Source organism: Stegastes partitus, unplaced genomic scaffold, assembly GCF_000690725.1.
Source record: "Stegastes partitus isolate 25-593 unplaced genomic scaffold, Stegastes_partitus-1.0.2 Scaffold1897, whole genome shotgun sequence".
NCBI lineage: Eukaryota > Metazoa > Chordata > Actinopteri > Pomacentridae > Stegastes > Stegastes partitus.
Window position 1 is genome coordinate 1 of NW_007579628.1, and position 21401 is coordinate 21401.

General features: G+C 42.1%; 2 protein-coding genes across 3 annotated transcripts in view; one reads left to right on the forward strand and one right to left on the reverse strand.

Annotated features, from left to right (window-relative positions):
* Positions 1-368: 368 nt before the first annotated feature.
* LOC103373055 (centrosome and spindle pole-associated protein 1) lies at positions 369-12159 on the forward strand (the record flags this gene model as incomplete). The annotated part of the gene is made up of 25 exons (XM_008302855.1): positions 369-470; positions 712-1067; positions 1196-1267; positions 1941-2032; positions 2162-2258; positions 2393-2450; positions 2739-3031; positions 3123-3247; positions 5139-5217; positions 5465-5576; positions 5675-5822; positions 5950-6036; positions 6173-6243; positions 6404-6547; positions 6665-6811; positions 6906-7004; positions 7108-7168; positions 7291-7408; positions 8296-8375; positions 9687-9824; positions 9910-9944; positions 10063-10126; positions 10702-10730; positions 10879-11044; positions 11317-12159. Coding segments are annotated over 25 exons (2967 nt in total), but the record flags the coding sequence as incomplete, so codon positions are not given.
* LOC103373053 (ADP-ribosylation factor guanine nucleotide-exchange factor 1 (brefeldin A-inhibited)) overlaps positions 11930-21401 on the reverse strand; it is a 56353-nt gene continuing 46881 nt past the window's right edge. For both annotated transcript variants that reach the window (XM_008302853.1, XM_008302852.1), the window contains 13 exons: positions 20930-21102; positions 20593-20753; positions 19915-20045; positions 19533-19662; positions 19263-19398; positions 18688-18826; positions 18194-18266; positions 17103-17262; positions 16874-17013; positions 16570-16741; positions 16229-16367; positions 14377-14494; positions 11930-13362 (listed from right to left, as the gene is read on the reverse strand). In XM_008302853.1, the coding sequence (XP_008301075.1) occupies positions 13141-13362; positions 14377-14494; positions 16229-16367; positions 16570-16741; positions 16874-17013; positions 17103-17262; positions 18194-18266; positions 18688-18826; positions 19263-19398; positions 19533-19662; positions 19915-20045; positions 20593-20753; positions 20930-21102 (1894 nt within the window). In that variant the 3' untranslated portion in view covers positions 11930-13140. The remainder of the gene's footprint in view (positions 13363-14376; positions 14495-16228; positions 16368-16569; positions 16742-16873; positions 17014-17102; positions 17263-18193; positions 18267-18687; positions 18827-19262; positions 19399-19532; positions 19663-19914; positions 20046-20592; positions 20754-20929; positions 21103-21401) is intronic.

A 21401-nucleotide genomic window follows, 5' to 3' on the forward strand; every position in this document is an offset into this window, starting at 1 on the left:
AGACAAAATCCCCAAAACACAGTGAACCCAGTCTATGACCCTCACAGTTGGTGGATTAATGTCTGGTTTCTTTAGCAAAAAGTGAATCTCAAATTTTTTGCTGTTGTAAGTATGTGGCAGAAAAAAACTGCTTTGCCTATTTTCTTTAATTATATCCAGACATATATTTTTATGTGAGTGTTGAAGCTTTTATAAAGAGACTGTTTATTCATTAAATAGAAAGCAACAGAAAACTAATTGATGTGATGTGGGGAGGGGCTGACAGCCAACATTTAATGAAGTCAATGAATACATGTAACTAGTGATTTAGCTGTGTAAGATGTCTGCTCGCTTTAGACAGAAGTCTCTGAATTTGTTTTCTCTCACAGCAAAAACTAAGAGAAGAGAGAAATAAAGAATACAGCCTATTCCTCCAAGAACAAGCTCAAATCAGAAAGTTAAAGAGGACAACAGCTCCTGTCACTGCAGAAGTATGTAGCTTAGGATAAGTACGCAATACTACAGTGCATTTGGTGCAGTGGTATGTGATTTGTGATAGTTTTACAGCAAAGTCTTAAAGATGAATCAAGTTACAAATTGTTTATTATTACAAATGCTTTTATCAAGTAGATACAGCTCACTAAATGAATGAAATATAAATGATGAAACACTTGTATGCCACCCACTAAAATATTTTCATTTTTAATTTTTGCCCCATATTTTCACTGCAAGTCTGGACAGGTTCAAGTTTCAGATGCTGTGAACGTTTCTCTTCAAGACTCTCCCCTGTCTTTCCTCAATACCAATGCAAAAATACCCCCTCCTCGAAATGAGCACCCTGCATCCCGGAGAGACGCAGCCACTCTGACTGAGGTGGTGGATAATGGAAAAAGCACAGAGACTTGGGGTCCAGGTTATCAGCGGCGAAGGCGCTGGCAACTCTACAGACAAAAAGAGCCCTATAGCTCTGAGGAGGAGCTTAACACAGATGAAGAGCGGGAGTCTGATTTTAGAGGCAGGAGGAGGCAAGACAGACGCACTCAAGAGTACAAAGAGGAGAGAAGAACCCGAGAGCACAGAGTGAACAGGTGTAGCTCTTTTTTTTTTTTTTTGAAGAGTGATTTTAAACAACTGATATTTTTATCTATTATCTTAGGGACAAGTTCAGGTTTTGTATTATAGTCTTTCTGCTGGTACCTGTCTGTTTCTATGGCAGAGCTTGCGAGGACATAAAGGAGGCCCCTGTTGTTCGTGATCAGAACAGTAATGATAGGATTTGGAAGTCAGAGTAAGTAAGAATTATTTCTGTGCACAATATGGGCCCCATTTCCCAAAAGCATCTGGCAGCTAAATGATCTTAGCCCATACATTTAGCAATGGGCCTAAGATAATCTTAGCCTTCAGATGCTTTTGGGGAATGATTTCCTGGTTGACTGATCTTGCCAGAGTGAGACATCCATTAACATCCTCCTGGAAAGTCTCATAAATTTTCAGAATCAATAAAGCACTACAGTTGAATGAGCCAACAATGGGTGAATGTAACACAATATAGGTACTGATAATTGCTTCCATAATCAGTTATTGCTCTTCGGCATTTCTCCTACATGCTGTTGCTGCATTTCACTGTTTCTGGTTTATGCCATTAAAATGAGTTACTGTCAGCAAGCTGCTTAAATGTTGGGTGGTGATGGAGCGTGAGCCTTGGCCCAGCTCCAGGCAAACAATTACTCACCCCAGGTCTATCAGAAAGGCTGGATTGATTGGAGGGTGAGCCTTTACTCCCAGCCTCTGAGTTATAGATCACGAAGCTCTGCAGGCAAATTGTGAGGAAGTGTGTGACGTAAAATCGTAGCTGGGTGTGGCTCAGAGGGGAACTGATTGCAGTGCTGTTACCCTTTTATGCTGTCAGTAATTGGATGGTTCTTGTGGAGTGTTTCATTCTGTTTGTGTATCTTCAGTAGGCTGCAAATGCCAGACAACATGAGGACAGCTGCAAGGTCTACACCTGGTATCGGCAAGGAGAAGCGTGACTTTGCTACGGGACTCATGATTGGTAAAAGCTATTCTTATTGCACATATTTACGTACTTGTGGAACTGTGGATCTAATTTGTCAGTTAAAATCCTGTGTCAGAATAGCAGGTGGCAGCACTTGTATGTTTATGGCTCTTTGTTCTGGTGCAGGGGCAACAGAGGATCAGATGGTTGCTCAGATGAAGAAAGAACAATATGGGCAGGAGCTGCTGAGACAGATTGCTGAAAAGCAGAGAAACAAGATAAAGTAAGTATTTGTTCTCTGAACCATCATTTTCATTGGAGTTGTTTCAGCTGTGACATCCCTGTCAGTCAACAAGCAAAAAAAATAAAAAATAAATATGGGATGATTTGCAACACAGTTTTTTTTTTTTTTCTCAGGGAGAGAACACTTGAGCTGACAGTTGCTGCCACTGGAGCCACAGACCCTGAGAAAGAGGTTGCAGTAAAATATTGAACTAAAAATTTGTGCAGTTCTGCTAAACATTACAAGATGTGATTCTCTGAACGCCTCATCCTTCCTCACGTTTGTCACAGTCCTGCATTTGTTGTTGTAGCTCTCAGTTATTGGATAACATTTTGCAACATTATCAGCATCCTACATGGTGATTATTGTACTTTTCTCTGGCTGCACAACACGACCTTGAGCAACAGCTTGATATATCTTTTTCCTTATGTGTTGTCTGATTTCTTTTGATGGATCTTTTTTTTGCATCACCTCTTCCAGCCTGACCGAATAAAGCAGTTTGGGGCTGTAAATCGGCAGCATGACAACTTGAGACGGGATGTTCCTCACAAACCTGGAATAGACCTGGAGGCTGAAGGGAAGGATACAAATCCCAGGCCTAAAGACTATAAACCCACTGACAACACAGAACAGGCGGTTCCCAGAGGAAAGTCAGAGGTGACGGTGCCTCGGTCTGAGATGGGAGTAACACAAGGCATCCCCTCCTTGGATTATTTTAGTGAGGACTACCACAGGAACTTCACAAACATGCTTGGAGAGGTGACCATCCCAAGGTAGTTTACAGTTGCTTTGTGTTCCTATACATGAATGACATCACTAAGTCTGCTGTAAACTCACTGTAGTTTTGGCAATTATGTTTTTCAGGGTTTCTGAAGTTGCTCCTCCTCTACCTCCCATTGTACCTAATACTTACAAGACTCCATATGATGCAGCTTATTACTACTATGGAACCAGGAATCCATTAGATCCTTATCTCCCTTACAATCAGAGTATAGTATTACAACCACCTCTGTATAGAAATGTTAATTTTAAAGAAATGTTCTTTGCCTTTTCCCCCCCATGTTTACTTTGCATTACTGCTAACTTTTTTTAAAAGCATGCTATAGTTTTTGGTATTTATGATCTTTATCTCTACATACATACACTTGAAAAGACCACATATATCATGGCAGTCTTGAGCTTCCAGTGGCTCCTATAACTCTTAATTTTCTATAATCAAATCATTAAAACACGTGTCTTTGTTACAAAAAGCAATCATGCATTGTGGTTCTTTCATAGATTTATTATAGGTCTTCTGAAAATATGACAAAATCTGCTGGGTCAAAAATATACATACAACAAAGCTAATATTTGGTCAAATGGCCATTTTCACCTCAACTACACACTTTTGGTAGCCATTCATGAGCTTCTGGAAAATTTCTGGCTGTATCTTTGAGCACTCCACTTGACAGAATTAGTGCAGTTTAACTAATTTTGTTGGCTTTCTGACACACGTGTTTCTTCATCACAGTTCACAGGTTGTTGATGGGGTTTAAGTCAGGACTCTGGGAAGGCAAGTCTAAAACCTTAATCTGGCCACAGAACTATCTTCCAGAAGGACTTTTCTCTGACCATGTCATCAGCAGCAAAATTCTGTCGAGCCTTAAGGTTCTGCTTCTAGAGGAAGGGTCCCGTTTTAGCACAGCAGCCTCTTCATTCATGGTGATGCAAAACACGCCTGACTCTGGATACTGACATCTGTGTTCCAGTAGCTTCTAATTTATTGCAGACCTACTTATGGTGATTCTTGGTGGACTCTTGACCATCCTGACTAGCTGTCTCTCAGCAGCAGGGGATAGTTAATGTTTTCTTTCTGATTGTGGCAGTGACTGATTTGGCATCAGCAGCTGCTTTGGAATGTCTCCAAATAACTTTCCTGACTTATGCAAGTCAATGTTTAGATTTTTCTGATCTTTTCTGAGCTCATCAGACTTTCCCACTGTACTGTTTGTGGTTAAGTCTAATGAGTTTATCAAATGGGCCCTATTTGAATTGGCTTAGAGGAATCAGCAGTGGTAGACAATCATAGTCACTCAGAAGAAGTTAAGAGGCCATGCCATTAAGAAAATTTGATGCACACAACTTTGTACATCACCAAAATTGATCATTAAACTTGCTGTATGTAAATTTTTGACCCAGGAGGTTTTGTCATATTTCCAGACAACCTGTATTAAATCTATGAAAAAAACAAAAATGCTTGATTGCTTTTTGTGACTTTGTGTGTTTAATTTGTTCCATCATAGAAAATTAAGAGTCATTGGAAACCCAAGACTGCCATGATATACGTGGTCTTTACAAGTGTACATAAACTTTTGTTCACAACTGTGCATACCAGACAACTACTGATTTCACTTCACTTACAAACTGTCAAAGTTGCATAATCATTGTGTTGCAGTCAAGTGTTTTCATGATTATTATCTAGCTTGCAGTATACATACATATAAAGTTTAATCTTAGATGGAAATATCACATTGCCTTAAACAAACCCTATCTGTAGAGGACTGTTACCTTTTATTATGAAACCATTTTTTAATCAGCATATCAATTATCACAAGGACTTAGCACATCTATTCATAAATCTCATTTTACAGCAGAAATGATTTAATTACTCTGGGAATATACAGTTTATTGGATACAATTCTCACGTCGTCCAGCTGGTCTGTTTGGTTACATTTATTTCCTTTCCCTTTTTATTCGACTGCCAAATTTCTGATCCAGTCTGAGCTCACAAAATGTTTACAGTTGGACAGAAAACCTGGCAAACAGTGGCAGCAAATAGTTGATGAATTTGTTAAAAGGTGTGTATTAATTATTCATTTTTTTCTGTATTTTATTCACCAGATGGCCTGCCCAGAGAGGTTGAGAATTTCGAGATTCCTTTTCAAAAGCCACATCCTCCCAGATCCAGTGGCATCATTAAGTCAGTGCCCATTCCAGCACCTTTATTTTTGCAATAAAAGTTTATTCGTTCAGATGACAAATATAGTACAGTTTCAGAATGCATGCTACTCCTGTCCTTTGCCTTGGAAATAAATTTGCAGTGAGTGCCACCTTCTGTATTCAGTCTGTTTTCTCTTCCAGAAGGGGGCCCTCACAGCAAGCTGTATGTCTGTCACTGCCTCCCCTGCATATCCCTCCTTGTTATTTGCCACTCTGTCTGCTTTTAGAGCAACTCGTCGGTATACAGCACCTCCCTCGGCTTTCGAAGAGCTTCATGAAGACAAGTCCAAGCAGAAGAGGGAGAGGGTACTGAGCTACCAAGAAGCACTCAGACAGCAGGTGCAATGAGCAAAATCTTATTCCTTTAACATAGCATGGCCTAAGCTGTCTCAGAAAGTGCTTCAACTTTTATAACATCCTTCCTTCCTTGTGTCCAGATTAAAGAAAACGAGGAGCGTAAAAGAAGAGAGAAAGAAGAGCAGATGCGATATGATGCGAGGATAGAGGCTGAGATGATGGCATACGATCCCTGGGGCAGAAGTGGTGGAGGCGCTCCGATTAAAGACCAAAAAGGCAACCTTGTTAGTGAGTTGGTTTTTGCTTTTTTTTTGTTTTAATGTAACCTGATAAACCTGAGATACTATTAAGATGCATCACAATAAATGTCAACACATCACATTTCAGATAGTTATAAATACTTCCTTCTTCTCAGGTGACCTGAATCAAATGCACAGGAGCAATGAGAAGTCAAACAGGAATCCCACTGAAGCCAGGACTCCCTTTTCCCATCAACCATCAGGTGGTTTTCTGTCTCACACATTGTGCCAAAGTTGTGACCAACTTGGCTCTTGCATCAGATGTATTACCTGTACACATTTCTCTTCTTTTTTAAATCACTGCTTTTTGCCTTTTTATATCCCTGTTCATCCTTAAAGGTTCCACTGATCACACACCTCCACAGCAGTTTTACATGCAGGACAAATACCAAGAAGCCCTGAAACAACAGGTACAGCAGGTCTGGATTCACAGCCCTCAGTCTATGCAGCGAACTGCCTGAATGGTGTCGATCAAACACTGTAGTATGTCTGTCCTGTCCAAGTTTTTATTGCTTACAACCATCCCAGTGTTCCTAAATAGTTGTAACTGTGAATTTGCATTTCAAACAGATAGAGGATAAAAAGAGAAAGCAGGCAGAGGAGAGAGAATGCATGAGGATTGAGGAGGAGAAAGAGGAGCAGAGGCTGGCGAAGCAGAGGGCTAACATACAGCAGGAATATGAGGCCGAGCAAAAGAAACAAAAGAAGATTGAGGTGAGGAGTTCACCTCTTTGATGATCTCACTTTATTGTTCCTCCTTCCTTACATTTTGGAGGGGGTCTCCTCGCACCAGACTGTCCACTGAAAAACTGTTTTGTTTGGTCTCTGCAGCACAGGCTGGAAAACCAAAGCGGGAGCCATAAACCTCATACACATCGCCAGGAGGAGGAAAAGAGGGTGAGGCAAGACAAAGAGACTGACAAGGTGCTGCAGAGTGCCAAGACAGGAGAGGAGAATATTTCACAGTTGAATTATGAGGTACAGTAAGCCTGAAAAAAAAAAACGGGTACGCTAGCTTGTTGTTTATTGAGCGTCTTTGTCAAAGAATGTGACTCTGCTCATTATTTTTCAGAGAGAGCTGTCTCCTCCCATCCCAACCTTGTGGAAGAAGCAAACAAATCGTGTGGCATCGAGGCCTTCCTCTGTTGTGAGCCAACTCTCACCCAGGACTGTACGTCACTAAAAATGGAAGCAGATATTTTAATACCAAGGTTGTTCCTGTAATTCTGAGATGAATTTACCATATTTCTGTAAAATGCTCACAATTTTCACAGGAGCGCTCTGTGTCAGCGCCACACCCCCGACCAGCCCCTGCGAGAATACCCCAGCTAGACGGTAAGACTGTCTTGACTTCTGTATATAAAAGAATAGAAGCTCGGCTGTATGTCAGCTATAAATTGCCACTTACATATCTGATCCTTGTCTCTGTCTCCCTCCACTCCCTCTTCTTGCTTCAGATGAGCAACAGGAAGTGATCAGACAGCTGTCACTCCTCCGGAGGCATCTGAGAAATGAGCAGAGACAATTGGAGGGCCAGATTGGTCCGCCAGAGACCCAGTACACTCCCCCCAGCAGGTATCAGGGTCAGATATTACAGTGTGGAGGTGCACAGAATAAAAGGGATTTCATTTTTTTTTTCCCTGACTTCGATTTGGTAATTTGGAAAAAGCTATTAGATGTCCAATTTCACCTAATTCACCTCCAGATGTGTTAAAGCGAAGACAGAATAATTCCATCTTGTTAAATTGCAATTTTGATTTGCTATTACTATTGTAGGCTTTTTGTGCTCTGAACTAATCAAAGTGACCTGGGTCGAACTGGTTACCTTCTAATCTTCATTCTGATTCGTTTCAAGGACTCGTTTTTGCAGTAATGTACCAATAAGATCGCCAAAGGGAAAATTTTTCTCTTCGTTGGTCTTCGCTTTGCTCAGCTGCAGTTTAGGGTCAAACAGGGAATCAATGTTTTGCTGGAGGGCACTACTTATTTATCTCCTCTGCCCATCCTACAAACCACGCATAGCTAAGGAGCAGAGAAACCACGCCACCCCCTACAATTATAAGAATGTATTACAAGCTACTTGTAAGTCTCTGCTTGTATTCAAATTAGCTTATTGCAAATCATCTGAGCAATGCCTTTGGATTGGTGCCAATTTCACAGCTTTTCTTTGGTTACAAGCAGCTTACACAGAAAGCCCAGTGCTTTAGGCATCATAAAAGCACTGATAAGTATTTAACAAACACAGACCAGGTGTTGTGTCCTTATTCTTTTAGAGCAATACTAAATTCATTCCCTTTGAAACAGACAGTGTAACAAGAAGAGCTGAGTGTTATAGTTATTGTGCACAACTGGAAAGCGTTTGGCACAGTGAACTACTGGCACATTTTCACTGAGACATCTGTGTGTTGTTGGAGGCAGTTGTTCTGTTTAAAGTGGGGATTTCTTCCTTTGCTCGTGTGCAGAAGACGACCCAGAGAGGCTGCTGCTGCTGAACGTGTTAATATGCAAAACATCAGGGAGTTCAACCAGCTTAAATACAGAGGTAATGAAAGACACTGTGACGGATTGGAAACAGCTTTCGTTTTTGAAAGAAGTGTTTCTGCTCACCAGTCAGTTCACCATTTACTGCAAGAAACACGCCCTTACTCAGTTTTCTGTGCAGTATCTATGCTTTAAATGTGTTTTAAATATTGGTGAATTGACTATTATCTTTAGCTTGTGTACTCTAAGCCATTCTGAGGAAGTCATTGAGGATACTTGTATGGTTGCCTTGGTCATGTTCTAGAAGCAAGGACGAGGGATCTTAAACTAGCTGGACGCTGCTAGATGGTTTAACCTTTCCAGAACCTTATCAGTCCTCTGTCTCCCACTCGCCACACTGAAACTTTAATCTCATGAGGTCATGGGAGGCGTCCATCAGTGACAGGCAGTTTGGCAGCGTAAACAGTGAATGTAATGCAAGCAACCAAAGAAATGGCTTTGGACGGGTTCCCAGACTGAGTAAATGCAGGGGTCTGAAAGACGCTCAGACCTGCAGAACGTAAAATAAAGAAATAAATAAATAGGCAGAAATTGTAGTTTGTGGCAAATCGACCAAATCGTTTACCAAACTTCCACATGTAAATAAGGGATTTATGCAAAACCTGCATCTGAAAGCTGCATCAGATCCATTCTCCACAGTCAAACCCTGATGGGACATAGTTGGAAGGATGAAGCCGGGCTGTTAAGATGCTGAATCGCTGCCAAACTGCTCATTTAGAGAGGGAGACTGCTGAGAAAGTGAGGAGGGAGCACAATTAGGCATTATCCATCATAAATGTAAATTGCTCTACTTTAATGTTTATCTTTGTCTGGTCAACCTGTCTTTGCTATTTACTATTGTGCTAATGCAGCTGTTATTACTTCCTCGGCTGGAAAAAAAAAAGAAGCCAGAATCAGCTTTCCTGGCCAAGTATGTAAACACACACGAAAGGAATTTGACTTAGATTTTTTTTCTCTTTTCTTTCTCAAAGCAACAGGTCAAAGAAAGGAAAATGAGTGTTTAACTGGTATGTGCAGCTTTGGATATGTATAGAAGAGCATGTTTAAAATGAAGAATGTGGAGATTCTGATGACAGGAATAAATACTTTGTACATACTGCTTTTATGAGATACTAACAGGTATGTGATATACAGTATATGCAGTGGTTAGGATTTTAAAATGAGTCGATCCTCTTAGAGACTCATTTAATTGTTCATCAGAGTGACGGTTTTACATCTGCTTGTTTTGGTGTTCAGGCAGGAAAAAAAGCTGCTTGACTGTTATTGTAGTTCAGATAGGGGACACTGGACATACCTTGCTTTAATCTGTCAGATACAGCATCTCGCAAAGAGGTCCGAGCCGTGTACCCTGACCCTCCCACTGACGCACAAAGTCTGGACATCCAACAGCAGGCACTTCTACGTGAACAAGAGCGCAAAATCAGGATTATGAATAGACAGAAAGAGCACGGTATGTGAGCAGAATCGCACCAGTATTTTCAGAATCTATTGTGCTCTGTAACACCTGTGTTCTGTCTTCCTTTTTTCTTTTTTAGACTTTTTGGACCATCAGCAAGACCATTACTATCCTGTAAGTGGTCAACAGCCATTCAACACATTATACACTTTCATCCTGACAGATTAGATGAGTCAGCCTAGCACGGTTTATTCTTCCTAATTGTTGACATTTTATTTGTGTCTACTGTCAGGGGAGGAAACCTGGATCCTTCATCCACAGAGACTCCCTTTTGCCATCTCAGTCTGCTTTTATGGGTAAGCCTGGATGAACACAGCCTGTTTGTAAAGACTGTCCCTGCTCCTCTTGTCTTGTTGCGTTCTGTGTTTACATCAGTGTGGACACAATGCACTTTGGGAGTTTTCTTTTTCCAAGGCAGCAGACGTTTTCCATAAAGGTGACATGGATTGGGAGGCTTGCTACATACACCCTCGCAGTGCCATACTGCAGCAGTCTGTGTGCCAGGCCAATTTAGCTCTTTGTCTGTGTGCCAGCCTAACCGTGGCACATGCCAGCTCATGTCCCTGTGTTGCAGCTGCTGCTAGTGCTGGGTGCAAGGTGCCCATGCCAGCTGCAGGGTGATGATAGCAGAGCGCCAGGCGTTAAGACAAAAAATTGTTAACAAGCCTGATGCAGAGAAGGAGGCTTTTAAATACTCTCCCTCATACATCGTTCTGCCTCATTTCCCTAAAAGGTTTTGCTGAATGGACTTTTTCACCATTTTCATTTTACATATGCATTAGCCGAATGAAATTTTTGGCCCCTAACCTCTGCTCGTCTGTAACGACATTTACATTGTGGAATGATGAATGCTTTTTTTGGGCTTTTTCAGATGTTTATAGCGGGGATGCATTTGACCAGGTTCACCAGCACCGAGAGAGGACAGCCCCACGAGGGAGACGTTACTGTGATGTATGGTGCTGATCAGTAAATTGATTCTTCGGTTCAAAATGATGTATGTCACTAAAGTGTGACATCTCCTTGTATTTTCTTTCTTTTTTTTTTACAGGAGGTAGGTGACTCCATGGATCAGAGGGATCGTGACAATCAGTCAGACAACCAATCTCTGCAGTCAGCCACGAGTCTGAACCTCAGATCTAAAGTCAGGGACCAAAACCACAACCACATCCTCAGAGAACACACTTGCGCTGGAGATCATAACAACAGAAGAACAGGTGAGAGGAAAGAATTCACTATCAAAGGTATTTACATTAAAAACAAAGAAAAAAACTAGTGTGTTGGCCCCCTGTGCTTGAGTCTCTTACTAAACCTTTACAAAAATATGAGGCAGATATGAAGCATTGTTAGAAAAGAATCGCAAATCTTAATCCTGCCTGTAAAAACGATGAGGCCTAAACAAAAGTATGTGAGCAAAATTTTTTTAAGCATCCTTAAATATGTGACTGCCTCAAGAAATGTGTGATGAATAAGCACCTGTACTATCCAGAGAGGCTGTCTCCTGATGAAGTGGACGTCTTGTCCCTGCGCTCTGCCTTGGGGGGGCGTGTCTCCGTGGAGACAGTTGCCACAGATCCTTGGCTGCGACCCGGAACGTCAGATGCTGTAAAACACTCAGGCTGCAGAGAGAGACCGAGCAGCAGGATGGATGCTCCACCCTGGCTGACGCACCGCGTAACGTAGCTACTCTCCAAGGATGGGAGATTCTGAATCCCCCGTTCCCAAAAGAAACAGGTGGTGGTTCTGCTTAAAACAAACATGCTTGCTGTGTGTGAATACTTTGTTTTTTTCTTTGTTGTTGCAGGGGCTTATTGACAGAGACAAGAGTCTTTCAGAAAATATATTGTTAGATTCGAGAAAAATCAAACAACACTTGCTTCTGTCGATTTTTACAAAATACAGAATTTACAGACTAAATTTTTGTAAAGTGTTTAACTGTGAATGTACCATAAACGTATGTACATGCCAATGTAGTTACCTGAGTTATAGGGAGTTATTCTTTAAATAATAAAAGTATCACAATGTCGTCCGGCTGCTCATTATTGTAAAAATGAAAAAGCTATCAGTTACTGTAAGTCAGTGATTCAGCATTTCAAATCAACCAAGTTCAAAAACTTTATTGACCTAGAACCTGATTAGAATGCCAGATGATGTATTGTACAGAAAGTTGTACATAATCTTTTGCAACATAGAAAACTTTACATTGCTGTATCATATACATTTTGTTTTCTACATCCATGAGCAGGAATGCATCCCATTCATACTTAAAGCACAGCTAACATTTGTCATTTTCTCTATACATATAACTTTCCCCCAAATCAAAGAAAAAAAACAAAAACCCAAAACATTAAATATATTATTAACTTTTGATTTTGTACACAAGAGTGAAAACTAAACTCACGTGAAAACAGAAAACCAACTAGTGATTCAAAAGCAGCTAGCATCAGTTCGCCCTCTTGTCTTCCAGTTCCAGAAGCCCAGTTATCATCTATCTCCGTTAAAAACCTAAGAACATATAAAATGGAATAATTTAACCCTTCACTTGCGGTCTTGTTTAATTACAAATCGTACTGTGTTGGACAATCTGCAGGAGATGGTACAGTCAAATAAATTATCACAAAAGTAAAATCTCCAGTGCATTCAAAAACAGAGATCAAGTGCAGCAAATCCAGAGAAGGAAAAATAATAAACAAAAATAAATGAAATCTAGTGTTATAAGATTATATTACATAGCGGCAGATCTGTACAACTAGTTTCATCCAAGAGGCTATCAGTACTAATGTTAGCCATCTGCGGTGCAGACAGAAAGATCATTACTATCAATGTGTGACAAATGCCACATTTCATAGTTGCTGAATATGTCTTTTTGCATGTTGCTGAAACCATTCACGCTTTACTTTTTAAATATACAGTAAGAAGCACACATTTTTTGAAATATATTCCTTCTGAGCAGATCAGAGATATGGGTAACTGTCAGTTGTTTATTCAGTAGTTTTATCCAGTGGAGGCATCGCTACACCTGGTACAAGACATTACTGTTTTCATCGTGATATCAAGTACTCTGTCTGGGCTGTTTGTGGGTACAGGCATGTCTGTGTGTGTGTGTGTGTGTGTGTGTGTGTGTGTGGTGACAGGGTTAAGGGTGCGGGTGTGTGGTAACAGATGGCCGATTGGTAATCAGCCATTTAAGTCAAGTGTTCGGCTTAAAACACATGGAGGGCCCTGAGGCAGCACAGAGCCACAGCACAGTCACACAGATCTGCGGTGGAGGCCTCAGTACAGCTTTGTGTTCCGGGCTGTTTGCGGTGCAGCATCACTGGGCCTCCTCCCCGGCCTCCTCTCCGACCTCCGTGTCCGTCTCTGGCTCAACGTGTGCCTGCTGAGGGTCTGGATCGGGCTCAGGCAGCTGTGCGATGTGAAACACGAGGCCGATACGCAGGTAGAACTTTCTTAGAACAGCCCGGAGCTCAGGGATCAGGTCGAACTGCATGATCTCACACAGGAGAGGGTAGTATCTGGACGCATGAGCCTTGAACTGAAAGTGGAGGCGGGATGAGAGACAAGGCAAGAAAGAGACAGAATGAGACAAAGACTTTGTGGAACGCAGAAGAAAGTTACACAAGTCTTATTTATATGCTAGTTCAGTAGTTTCCAAACTTTTCAGCCCCCAACTCTTAAAACAAGTGTCAGAGACTCACAACCTCCACTATCCCTGGAGATGTTTGAAGCATACAAATGTTATATACAGTCACGCGCACACACTCACACTACAGCCCAATATTTTTTAATAGTAATTTAATGTAGGCAGAAATACATCAAAGTAATCTCCATGTATGAACAACATACAGCATGTATGAGCAGCAGACTCACAAGTCTGTATGTGTAATGAGCAACATTCAACCACTGTTTTTATCTTTTTAAACATCCATCCATCCATCCATCCATTATCTATACACCGCTTAATCCTCACTAGGGTTGCGGGGGCTGGAGTCTATCCCAGCTGACTTAGGGCAAAGGCAGGGGACACCCTGGACAGGTCACCAGTCTATCACAGGGCTACATTTAGACAGACAACCAAGCACACTCACATTCACACCTACGGACAATTTAGAATCACCAATTAACCTCAACATGTTTTTGGACTTGTGGGAGGAAGCTGGAGAACCAGGAGAGAACCCACGCTGCACGGGGAGAACATGTAAACTCTACTTCATGTCTTTGCAATTAGGTGGAAAAAATATGTGCATATATCAGTATCAGCATTCATTTAAAATGACTCTCAGCAAAATTCCAATATTATGCATCAAAACAAGGCACATAACACTGCAAAGTTTGAAAAATGGATAACAATTTAACGTCAACTTCTATTTTTTACCTGTTATACCAATAATATACTGACAGTGCAGTTATGTATTCTAAAGTGCTAATACAAAGGGAATGACTGTCTCATGTATTTGTGTTGGACATCCACTGTGGCTTGCATGTGTGTACAAGGCTGTGCACACCACTGCAGTCAGTAAAGGCATCAGCATGTGTTCTGGCTTCTTACCCTTTCATCACTGATCTTTAGCACCTTGGTGAGGAAGAGCAGCAGCAGGTTGGTCCAGGCCTCTCTGTGGCTTTCAGAGGTCAGAGCCAAGAAGTACGCTACAGCCTCGCTGCACACGCTGCACAAAAACAGAAGCACGGATGTATATTACCGCACTGGGAGAGCATTAAACACGGCGAGCCTAGAAACTCTGAAAGCATTAACTAAAAAAAAACAAAAACAAAAAACCAAACTGCCTCTTATTGCTGTGTTGTTATGGCGAGACAGCATCTGCTTCTCTGCCTCACTTGTCACATGAAACATTGCTGAGATGAGGATGATGAAGATTGTTTTTGCTCAGTAAGTGCTAATTAAAGCGACTGACTGAGGCTATTATGAAAACAATTATAGGCACTTTACTTCACAGTTTAAGCTTGAGGAAAACTGACACAACCTTCGACCTTCTTCTCTGACCCGGCGGCCCTCTTCTGACATCAGCTCCATCTGTTAGCAATTCCACCCCCCTCTCTCTCGCCCTCCCTCCCCCTCCCCCCCGTTCACACTCACAGCTCCGTCGCACTTCTGTGACCTAATCGCCTTCCAAATCTGTTTTGATCTGTTTGCACTAATCAAACTTGCATGGATGCTGCATGGCCTCTGGTAAACAAGGACGTGCATGTGCGTAATTTAAGAATAAACGTATGCCTCTGTTGTTTCTGGATGAGGCGATTTTGAGAAAGAGGACAGGAACACAAAGTGACACATCTCTGTGAATTAAGATTTCTGGCCAAAGCACACATGCAGGAACTACCCTCCTCCTCCTCCACCTGCATCCATTCTCATCTTCTCTCTAGTAATGAATTCAAGCAGGAGAGACGGGCGATGATTCTGCTTTATCTTGATATCATCATCGATAGGAAGCCGAGGCGGGGAGAGAAATGGGGTGATGGCTGTTTTGTGAGGTGCTGAATAAAGATGCTGTGATGACAGCAGTGCTGACTGTACAATGAAGCATCAGTGTGCTGATTCCTTGGGATCTATACAGCACACAGCATCCATTTCAGACAACTGCAGAGCTGTGCTCATGCTGTGCCTTTGCCATAGGTAACACACTGTAGTTATTGGCATCCAAGGGGCTGAGATGACTGATTACTGCTGGCCAATATTAATATTTTACAGTTGCTCTGGCAGCAACAGCCTGGATCTGGTGTCAGCAGTTTTGGGGGAAAAAAAAAAGAGCCTTAGAGATCTGGAGCATTTTGAATAACTGGGACTGCATTATTGTTACTATTATCATCATCATTCATTTGTTCTCATTTTCTTCAGGACGTATTAAAGTAAAAAATAATAAAAAATGGAAGATTGAGCTTTTAGAATCATAAACATAATCTGAGCCAAAACACCCATATTCATCTCTCCCAGGCGTACACCTAATTAAATTACTGTTGCTGTGAGTTGCTGCACAAAGATGGGTTTTATATTTACAAGTTCTGAGCATATTCATCATGCGTTCAAAGTCTCAACAACAAAAGCACCAGTTGGTGTATGAGATTTGTCAAACAGAGTAAATTGCTATGCATATGCACAGATACATCTATTGTTCCAACTGTCACTAAGCATATGTTTAGCGGTGGTTTGCTCCATTAAAAATGATAAGGGACTGTGAGGAGATGCAGACAGCATAAGTACAGGGATGAAAATGAGCAGAGCAACCCCAGAAGCCATTACAAAGATCAGTAGTTCAACCTGTTTAGGGAGTCTCCTCTGCTTTGTCTACTGCGTGGGCGTTATTCTCAAATCCACTGACTCATTGGAGAAGTTAGCACATGCAGTGATAAAGCTGTCCATCAGTGATACAGTATGTGGTCCTTACTTGAGCAGCCGTCTCTGGACTTCCTCCCAGGCGTCCCGGCGGCTCTCGTCTGTGTACATACGAAACAGGATGCGCAGCCCACACGCCAGGCTGCTGGTCTCCTGCTTCAACAGGTTGGGCTTCGATTTTCCTTTGAAACCTTGAATATGCACATTTGAAGTTGAACAAAGTTACATTTAAAGCCATTTTAAGCAGATTTTTTTTAGTTATGACAAGTCATCCCTAATTTGCCCCAAGAAGCAACACAAAAGCCTCCACAGCCAGCTGGGTATTATTATTATTCTGATTGCTTGATCGAACGCAAAGCGATAAAGATGCAGACAGTGGCTTTCTTCTCCGACCTGCTTTCCATAGTAAGGTCCTCTGTTCGTTGTTGGAGTTGAAAGCCTTGGCAAAGTGGTGTGACTCCAGCAGGCAGTCCAGCAGTTTGAAAAGCTGCTCGGAGGTCAGGTAGCGATACATGCCCTGGTCCTGGGTCTCTACTGGGACATCAGCTGCACACACAACATCCCGCTTCAAAAAGACAAGAAAAATGATGGATTATTACCAACTTGAATCATTTACCACAAGAACAAAACATTAACATTTCTACACAAAACTACTAATCAACAATCAGGATTATTAATGAACCAAAGTGGTTTGTACCTGAGCAGCAGCAAAGTTCTCAGCATCTTCCTTCTTACTGGTGGCAGGAAAAAACACGATGTTGTCGATAGTCTGGATCAGCTCCAGCTGCACGACACACTTGATCAGCAAAGCTGCGAATAAACGCTGCTCCTGGACCTCTGTGGAACATGCAAGTAAACCGCCGTGAGAAAACACATGCCGGCAAAATACACCAGCGATTCGTCTTTACGTGAAGCGACTGACTCACTTGTTGGGGTCCTGCTCCTGGAGCCGTCCTCACACATGCCTGAGGCTGCGCTGTACTGACTCTGCCGACGGTTCTCCATCGCTACCCTGTCAGCGCTGCCGATGGAATGCTGGTCATCGGAGCGGGACTGAATATCCACTGACTTCTGGGAAATTGAGTCCTGAGAGCACAGTGGGCAGAGTTACTGCTATACGATGGCTGCACATTACTTAAAGACGTACAAGAACCGTACAAATGCATTAATTAGTTATAAGAAATCAAATTATTGTTGGCAAAGAAGTAATATTCTAATACAAAATATATGTAAATAAAACTGAACAAATATGACAATTATATGACCCGAACGACCCAAATTGTTATCCATAAACACTGATCAGCCACAAGATAAAACCAAATTTCGTGTAGGTCCCTCCTTGAACCACCAAGGTATGGACTCCACAAGACCTCTGAAAGAGTCCTGTGGTATCAGACACCAAGACGTTGGCAGAAGATTTGTTAAGTCCTGTACATTTGTGAAGGGAGGCCTCCATGGATTACACTTTTTTCCAGCACATCCCACAGACGCTCAGTTGGACTGACATCTGGAGAATGTGAGGCCAAGTCAACACCTTGAACCATTCTTAATGATTTCTGGAGTGCAGCAGTGAACAGTATCTTGCTAAAAGATGCCATCAGGGAATACTGCAGCCATGAAGGGGTGTACATGCTCCTCAACAACGTTTAGGGAAGTGGTGCGTACAGTTTCACCACTTGTCCTTCCTTGGATAACTCCTGGTAGGCACTAACTACTGTCTACAAGAAACAGCCCACCAAGCATTTCCTGTTGTTTTGGAGAAGCTCTGACCCAGTTGTCTAGTTATCACAATTTGGCTCTCGTCAAAGTCACTCAGATTCTTACACTTGCTCATTTTTCCTGCCTCCAGCCCGTCAACTTCGAGAACTGACTGTTCACTTGCTGCCTAATATATCCAACCCCTTGACAGGTGCCATTGTAATGGGATAATCAATGTTATTCACTTCACCTGTCAGCAATTTCAATGTTGTGGCTGGTTGATGTAAATGGAAAATAGAAAAATAATGTATTCCCTCACCAGCTGTTTGTCAGACAGGCTCTGTGTTGTCAAGTGCTCTCCCTCTGCCCCTGCTGGTCTCCATGTTAACAGCCTTAGAGACAGGAGAAATATTTATTCAATAAAGCACATTCATTCTGAAACAGAATAACAAATAGCTTCAATGCAGGAAAACGACTGAAGGTGGACAACTGATCAAGTTAGACAAGGTTTTAATTTAGTTAAAGTCTCTGTTGGTTATCATTTTCAGTTCCTTATAAAAATCTGATTTATGTTTCAAAGAATCAAATTACCACAAGGATTCACTACAAATTGATTTTTAAAAAAATGATAGCGACATATACAAAACATGAAGGATTATAAATTGCATTCTTGTGATTTTACCTGCCACTGTATTGAGCGACTAATAGAACTGTTAGAATTACTAAACATGTTTGTGGTATCTAAATTTAAAAGCATTGGTTGTGTTCTGACTTTGTAAAGGAGGCAGTTTTGTATTCAGAGCAGCAGCTTACGCGTGTGGGATTGTGGTCTTGAAGATGTCCAGCATGCAGTTACATGTCTTGTCCCAGGTCTCTGGAGAGAACTTCTCGCCATTCAGAATGACCACGTTCTCTAGACAGTTGGTGCCTGAACGGGCAAGCTGCTCATTATCTACAGACACACAGACCAAGAGGAGGAGGAGGGAGAGACAAGGAAGGATAAATTAAAAAGGAGGAGAGTGACAATAAAAGGTGAGATGCATCACTATGTTAAGTCTGTTCATCTATTGTCAAATAAACAGCCCACAGTCACTCAAGGTATAAACTAATGGACCTGTATTGATGCAACACATAAATGCTCAGAGGTGAATCTCCAGGTTTTGTCACTGCAGCTGAGCCGAGGTACCTGCTACAGCCAGTAATTGTCCTATTGTCTGTTCTGGCATCCTAAACTCGCATGAATAACACCATCTCATGTTTTTCCTTCTGCCACCACCTGCACAATTCTAGACCCCAACACTAAACACACAATTCAACACAGAGACCCTGAGAAGACAATCTATGTATTGAACAAAATACCCGACAGGAGAGAGTAAAAGCCGACTCACCTTGCTGCACACACCAGTAGAGTTGAGCCAAGATGTCATCCAACAGGACGCCATTGAGGGACTCAAAGTATTGGGTGAAGACATCACAGATGGCATAAAGTGCATGGTTGCAGGTGGTGGTCATCCACTCTGCTTTCTGGGAGCGCAACACAACCTCAGTGAGAATATGTCCATGAACACGAGAGACAAAAAGAAGCATGTGCCGGGAGATTGTATTTGGATATTTTAGGACGTCAAGCAGCAGCTAAGGATGAAAGACTTTTCGCGTACCTCGGTCTGTTGCTCAGGCAGCTTCATGTTGTCAAAGATCCTGAAGACGATTCTGAACAGGTCTTGCCACCAGTGTTTCTCGAAGGTGTGTCCATAGGTCTTCATCACTTCAAACATCACCGTCAAGCCCCTGGGAAATGCACACAAACTTATCATTCTGGATGACATAGCTGATGTTCTGTTTTTTTTCTACAACAGGCATTACCAGCTTTAACAGACACTGGATGTGCAGCAGGACTGTGCACAACCAGTGCTTATCTCTATTTCTGCCTTTTCAATCGGCTGGAATGTAAAGTAATGGCAATACACACTTTCATGCCCTTAATGATGCCCCCCCCCTCTAATTCCTAAGATAGCAGGCTAAAGGTGAACCCCCGCCTACCTGGTCCTGACATCCAATTTACACCTGTTGATGATGCAGGAGAGCTCGAAGAGAATAGGGAACCACCCCCGCACCCACACACGGTCCTCAGGCGCTACATTCATGTCATCACTGGTGTAGTCTTTGAAGGCCTGCCAGAAACACAAGAGCTATGTTCACCGCTGTACAATTTCTGCTGCCTCGGGAGAGAATTAACCCTCCTACACAAACACACATTTTAATACATACTGTACGTGCCCTTGATACGCACTGCACACTTCCTCGTTATGGCTTCAAGGATGAGACTATGATTGTAGTACCTTTTCAGAAGGTACATTTAGATGCATAGCAGTTAATGTAAATAGAGACAGGATGGATAATACCACATCGCACTTGCATATCAACTAATCTTGCAACCTACTGCTTATCTTGAAGCACAACTTATCTTAAGATGTTAGTAAGAAGTACATTTATGTGCAGCATTTTGAATCTGTTATTCAGATGCATTATATGTTTAATAAAAGCCAGAATGTCTGCATTAGCCTTGATTCTATCACAGCTACAGCTTTATCTCCTATATTGCTGCTTCAACCAACCAATAACATCCCCCGACTCTCTAATCTGATGCCCGGTTTGGTCACTTCATTTTGCATCATAAGCAAATTAAGTGTTTGGTAAGAGACGAGGCTTCATATTGACCTGTGGCCTCTCTGAGACGTATTTGGCGCAGTGTCGGATGAGGCGGATGGCTTCCATGCTGGTGTCTGGGAAAGAGGCATTGCAGGCAAACTCTGACAGACACTTGACGGCATCCTGGAAGGAGTCGATTGTAGCCGCAAAGTGCTTTTCAAATACATTCGCTAGGAGGGAGGTAAAGGCAGAGCAACAGAGGGTTGGGAGGAGGGGGATAAAGACAGATGAAGGGAAGAGAACAGAAAGAGCAAGAATGTGACATCCAATCCAACATCTGCTGACCACAAGATCAATGTAACTGGTTAACAAAATAAATTAGGAGAGCTGTGCGTGCTGGACTTACTGACGATGTGGCCGGTGGTCTGGAAGGCCAGTTCTACAATGCTCTCATCCTGGTCAGAGGCAGCCAGGTGGAAAACAGAGAAGATGTTCTTCCATCCAGAGCGGATGTTCGCTGCCTGGGAGTTAACCATCTGGGCTATACAGCGCACTACCATGTCTCTGATGGTGGGAGACCTGAAGAGGAGGCACAGCGTAAGAAGACAGGAATAATATATTGTAAACAAAGAGGATAAGAGTTGAGGAAGAGGAGTCGACAGAAGGGGCAAGGAGAGGTCAAAGAAGCAAAAGGATGAAGCAGGAAAAGGTTGTGAAGGGAAAAAAGTGGGAGGCATAAAAGTCCATTAATTAAAGAGAAGGAAATTAATCTCTTTATTGATGCCAATTAGCTTTAAAAGCTCTTGATAACATGCTCAGTCACATTTTCAGGGAGAATGATTATTTCAGCACCAGCTTGTGTTGGCATGGCTGTTTGT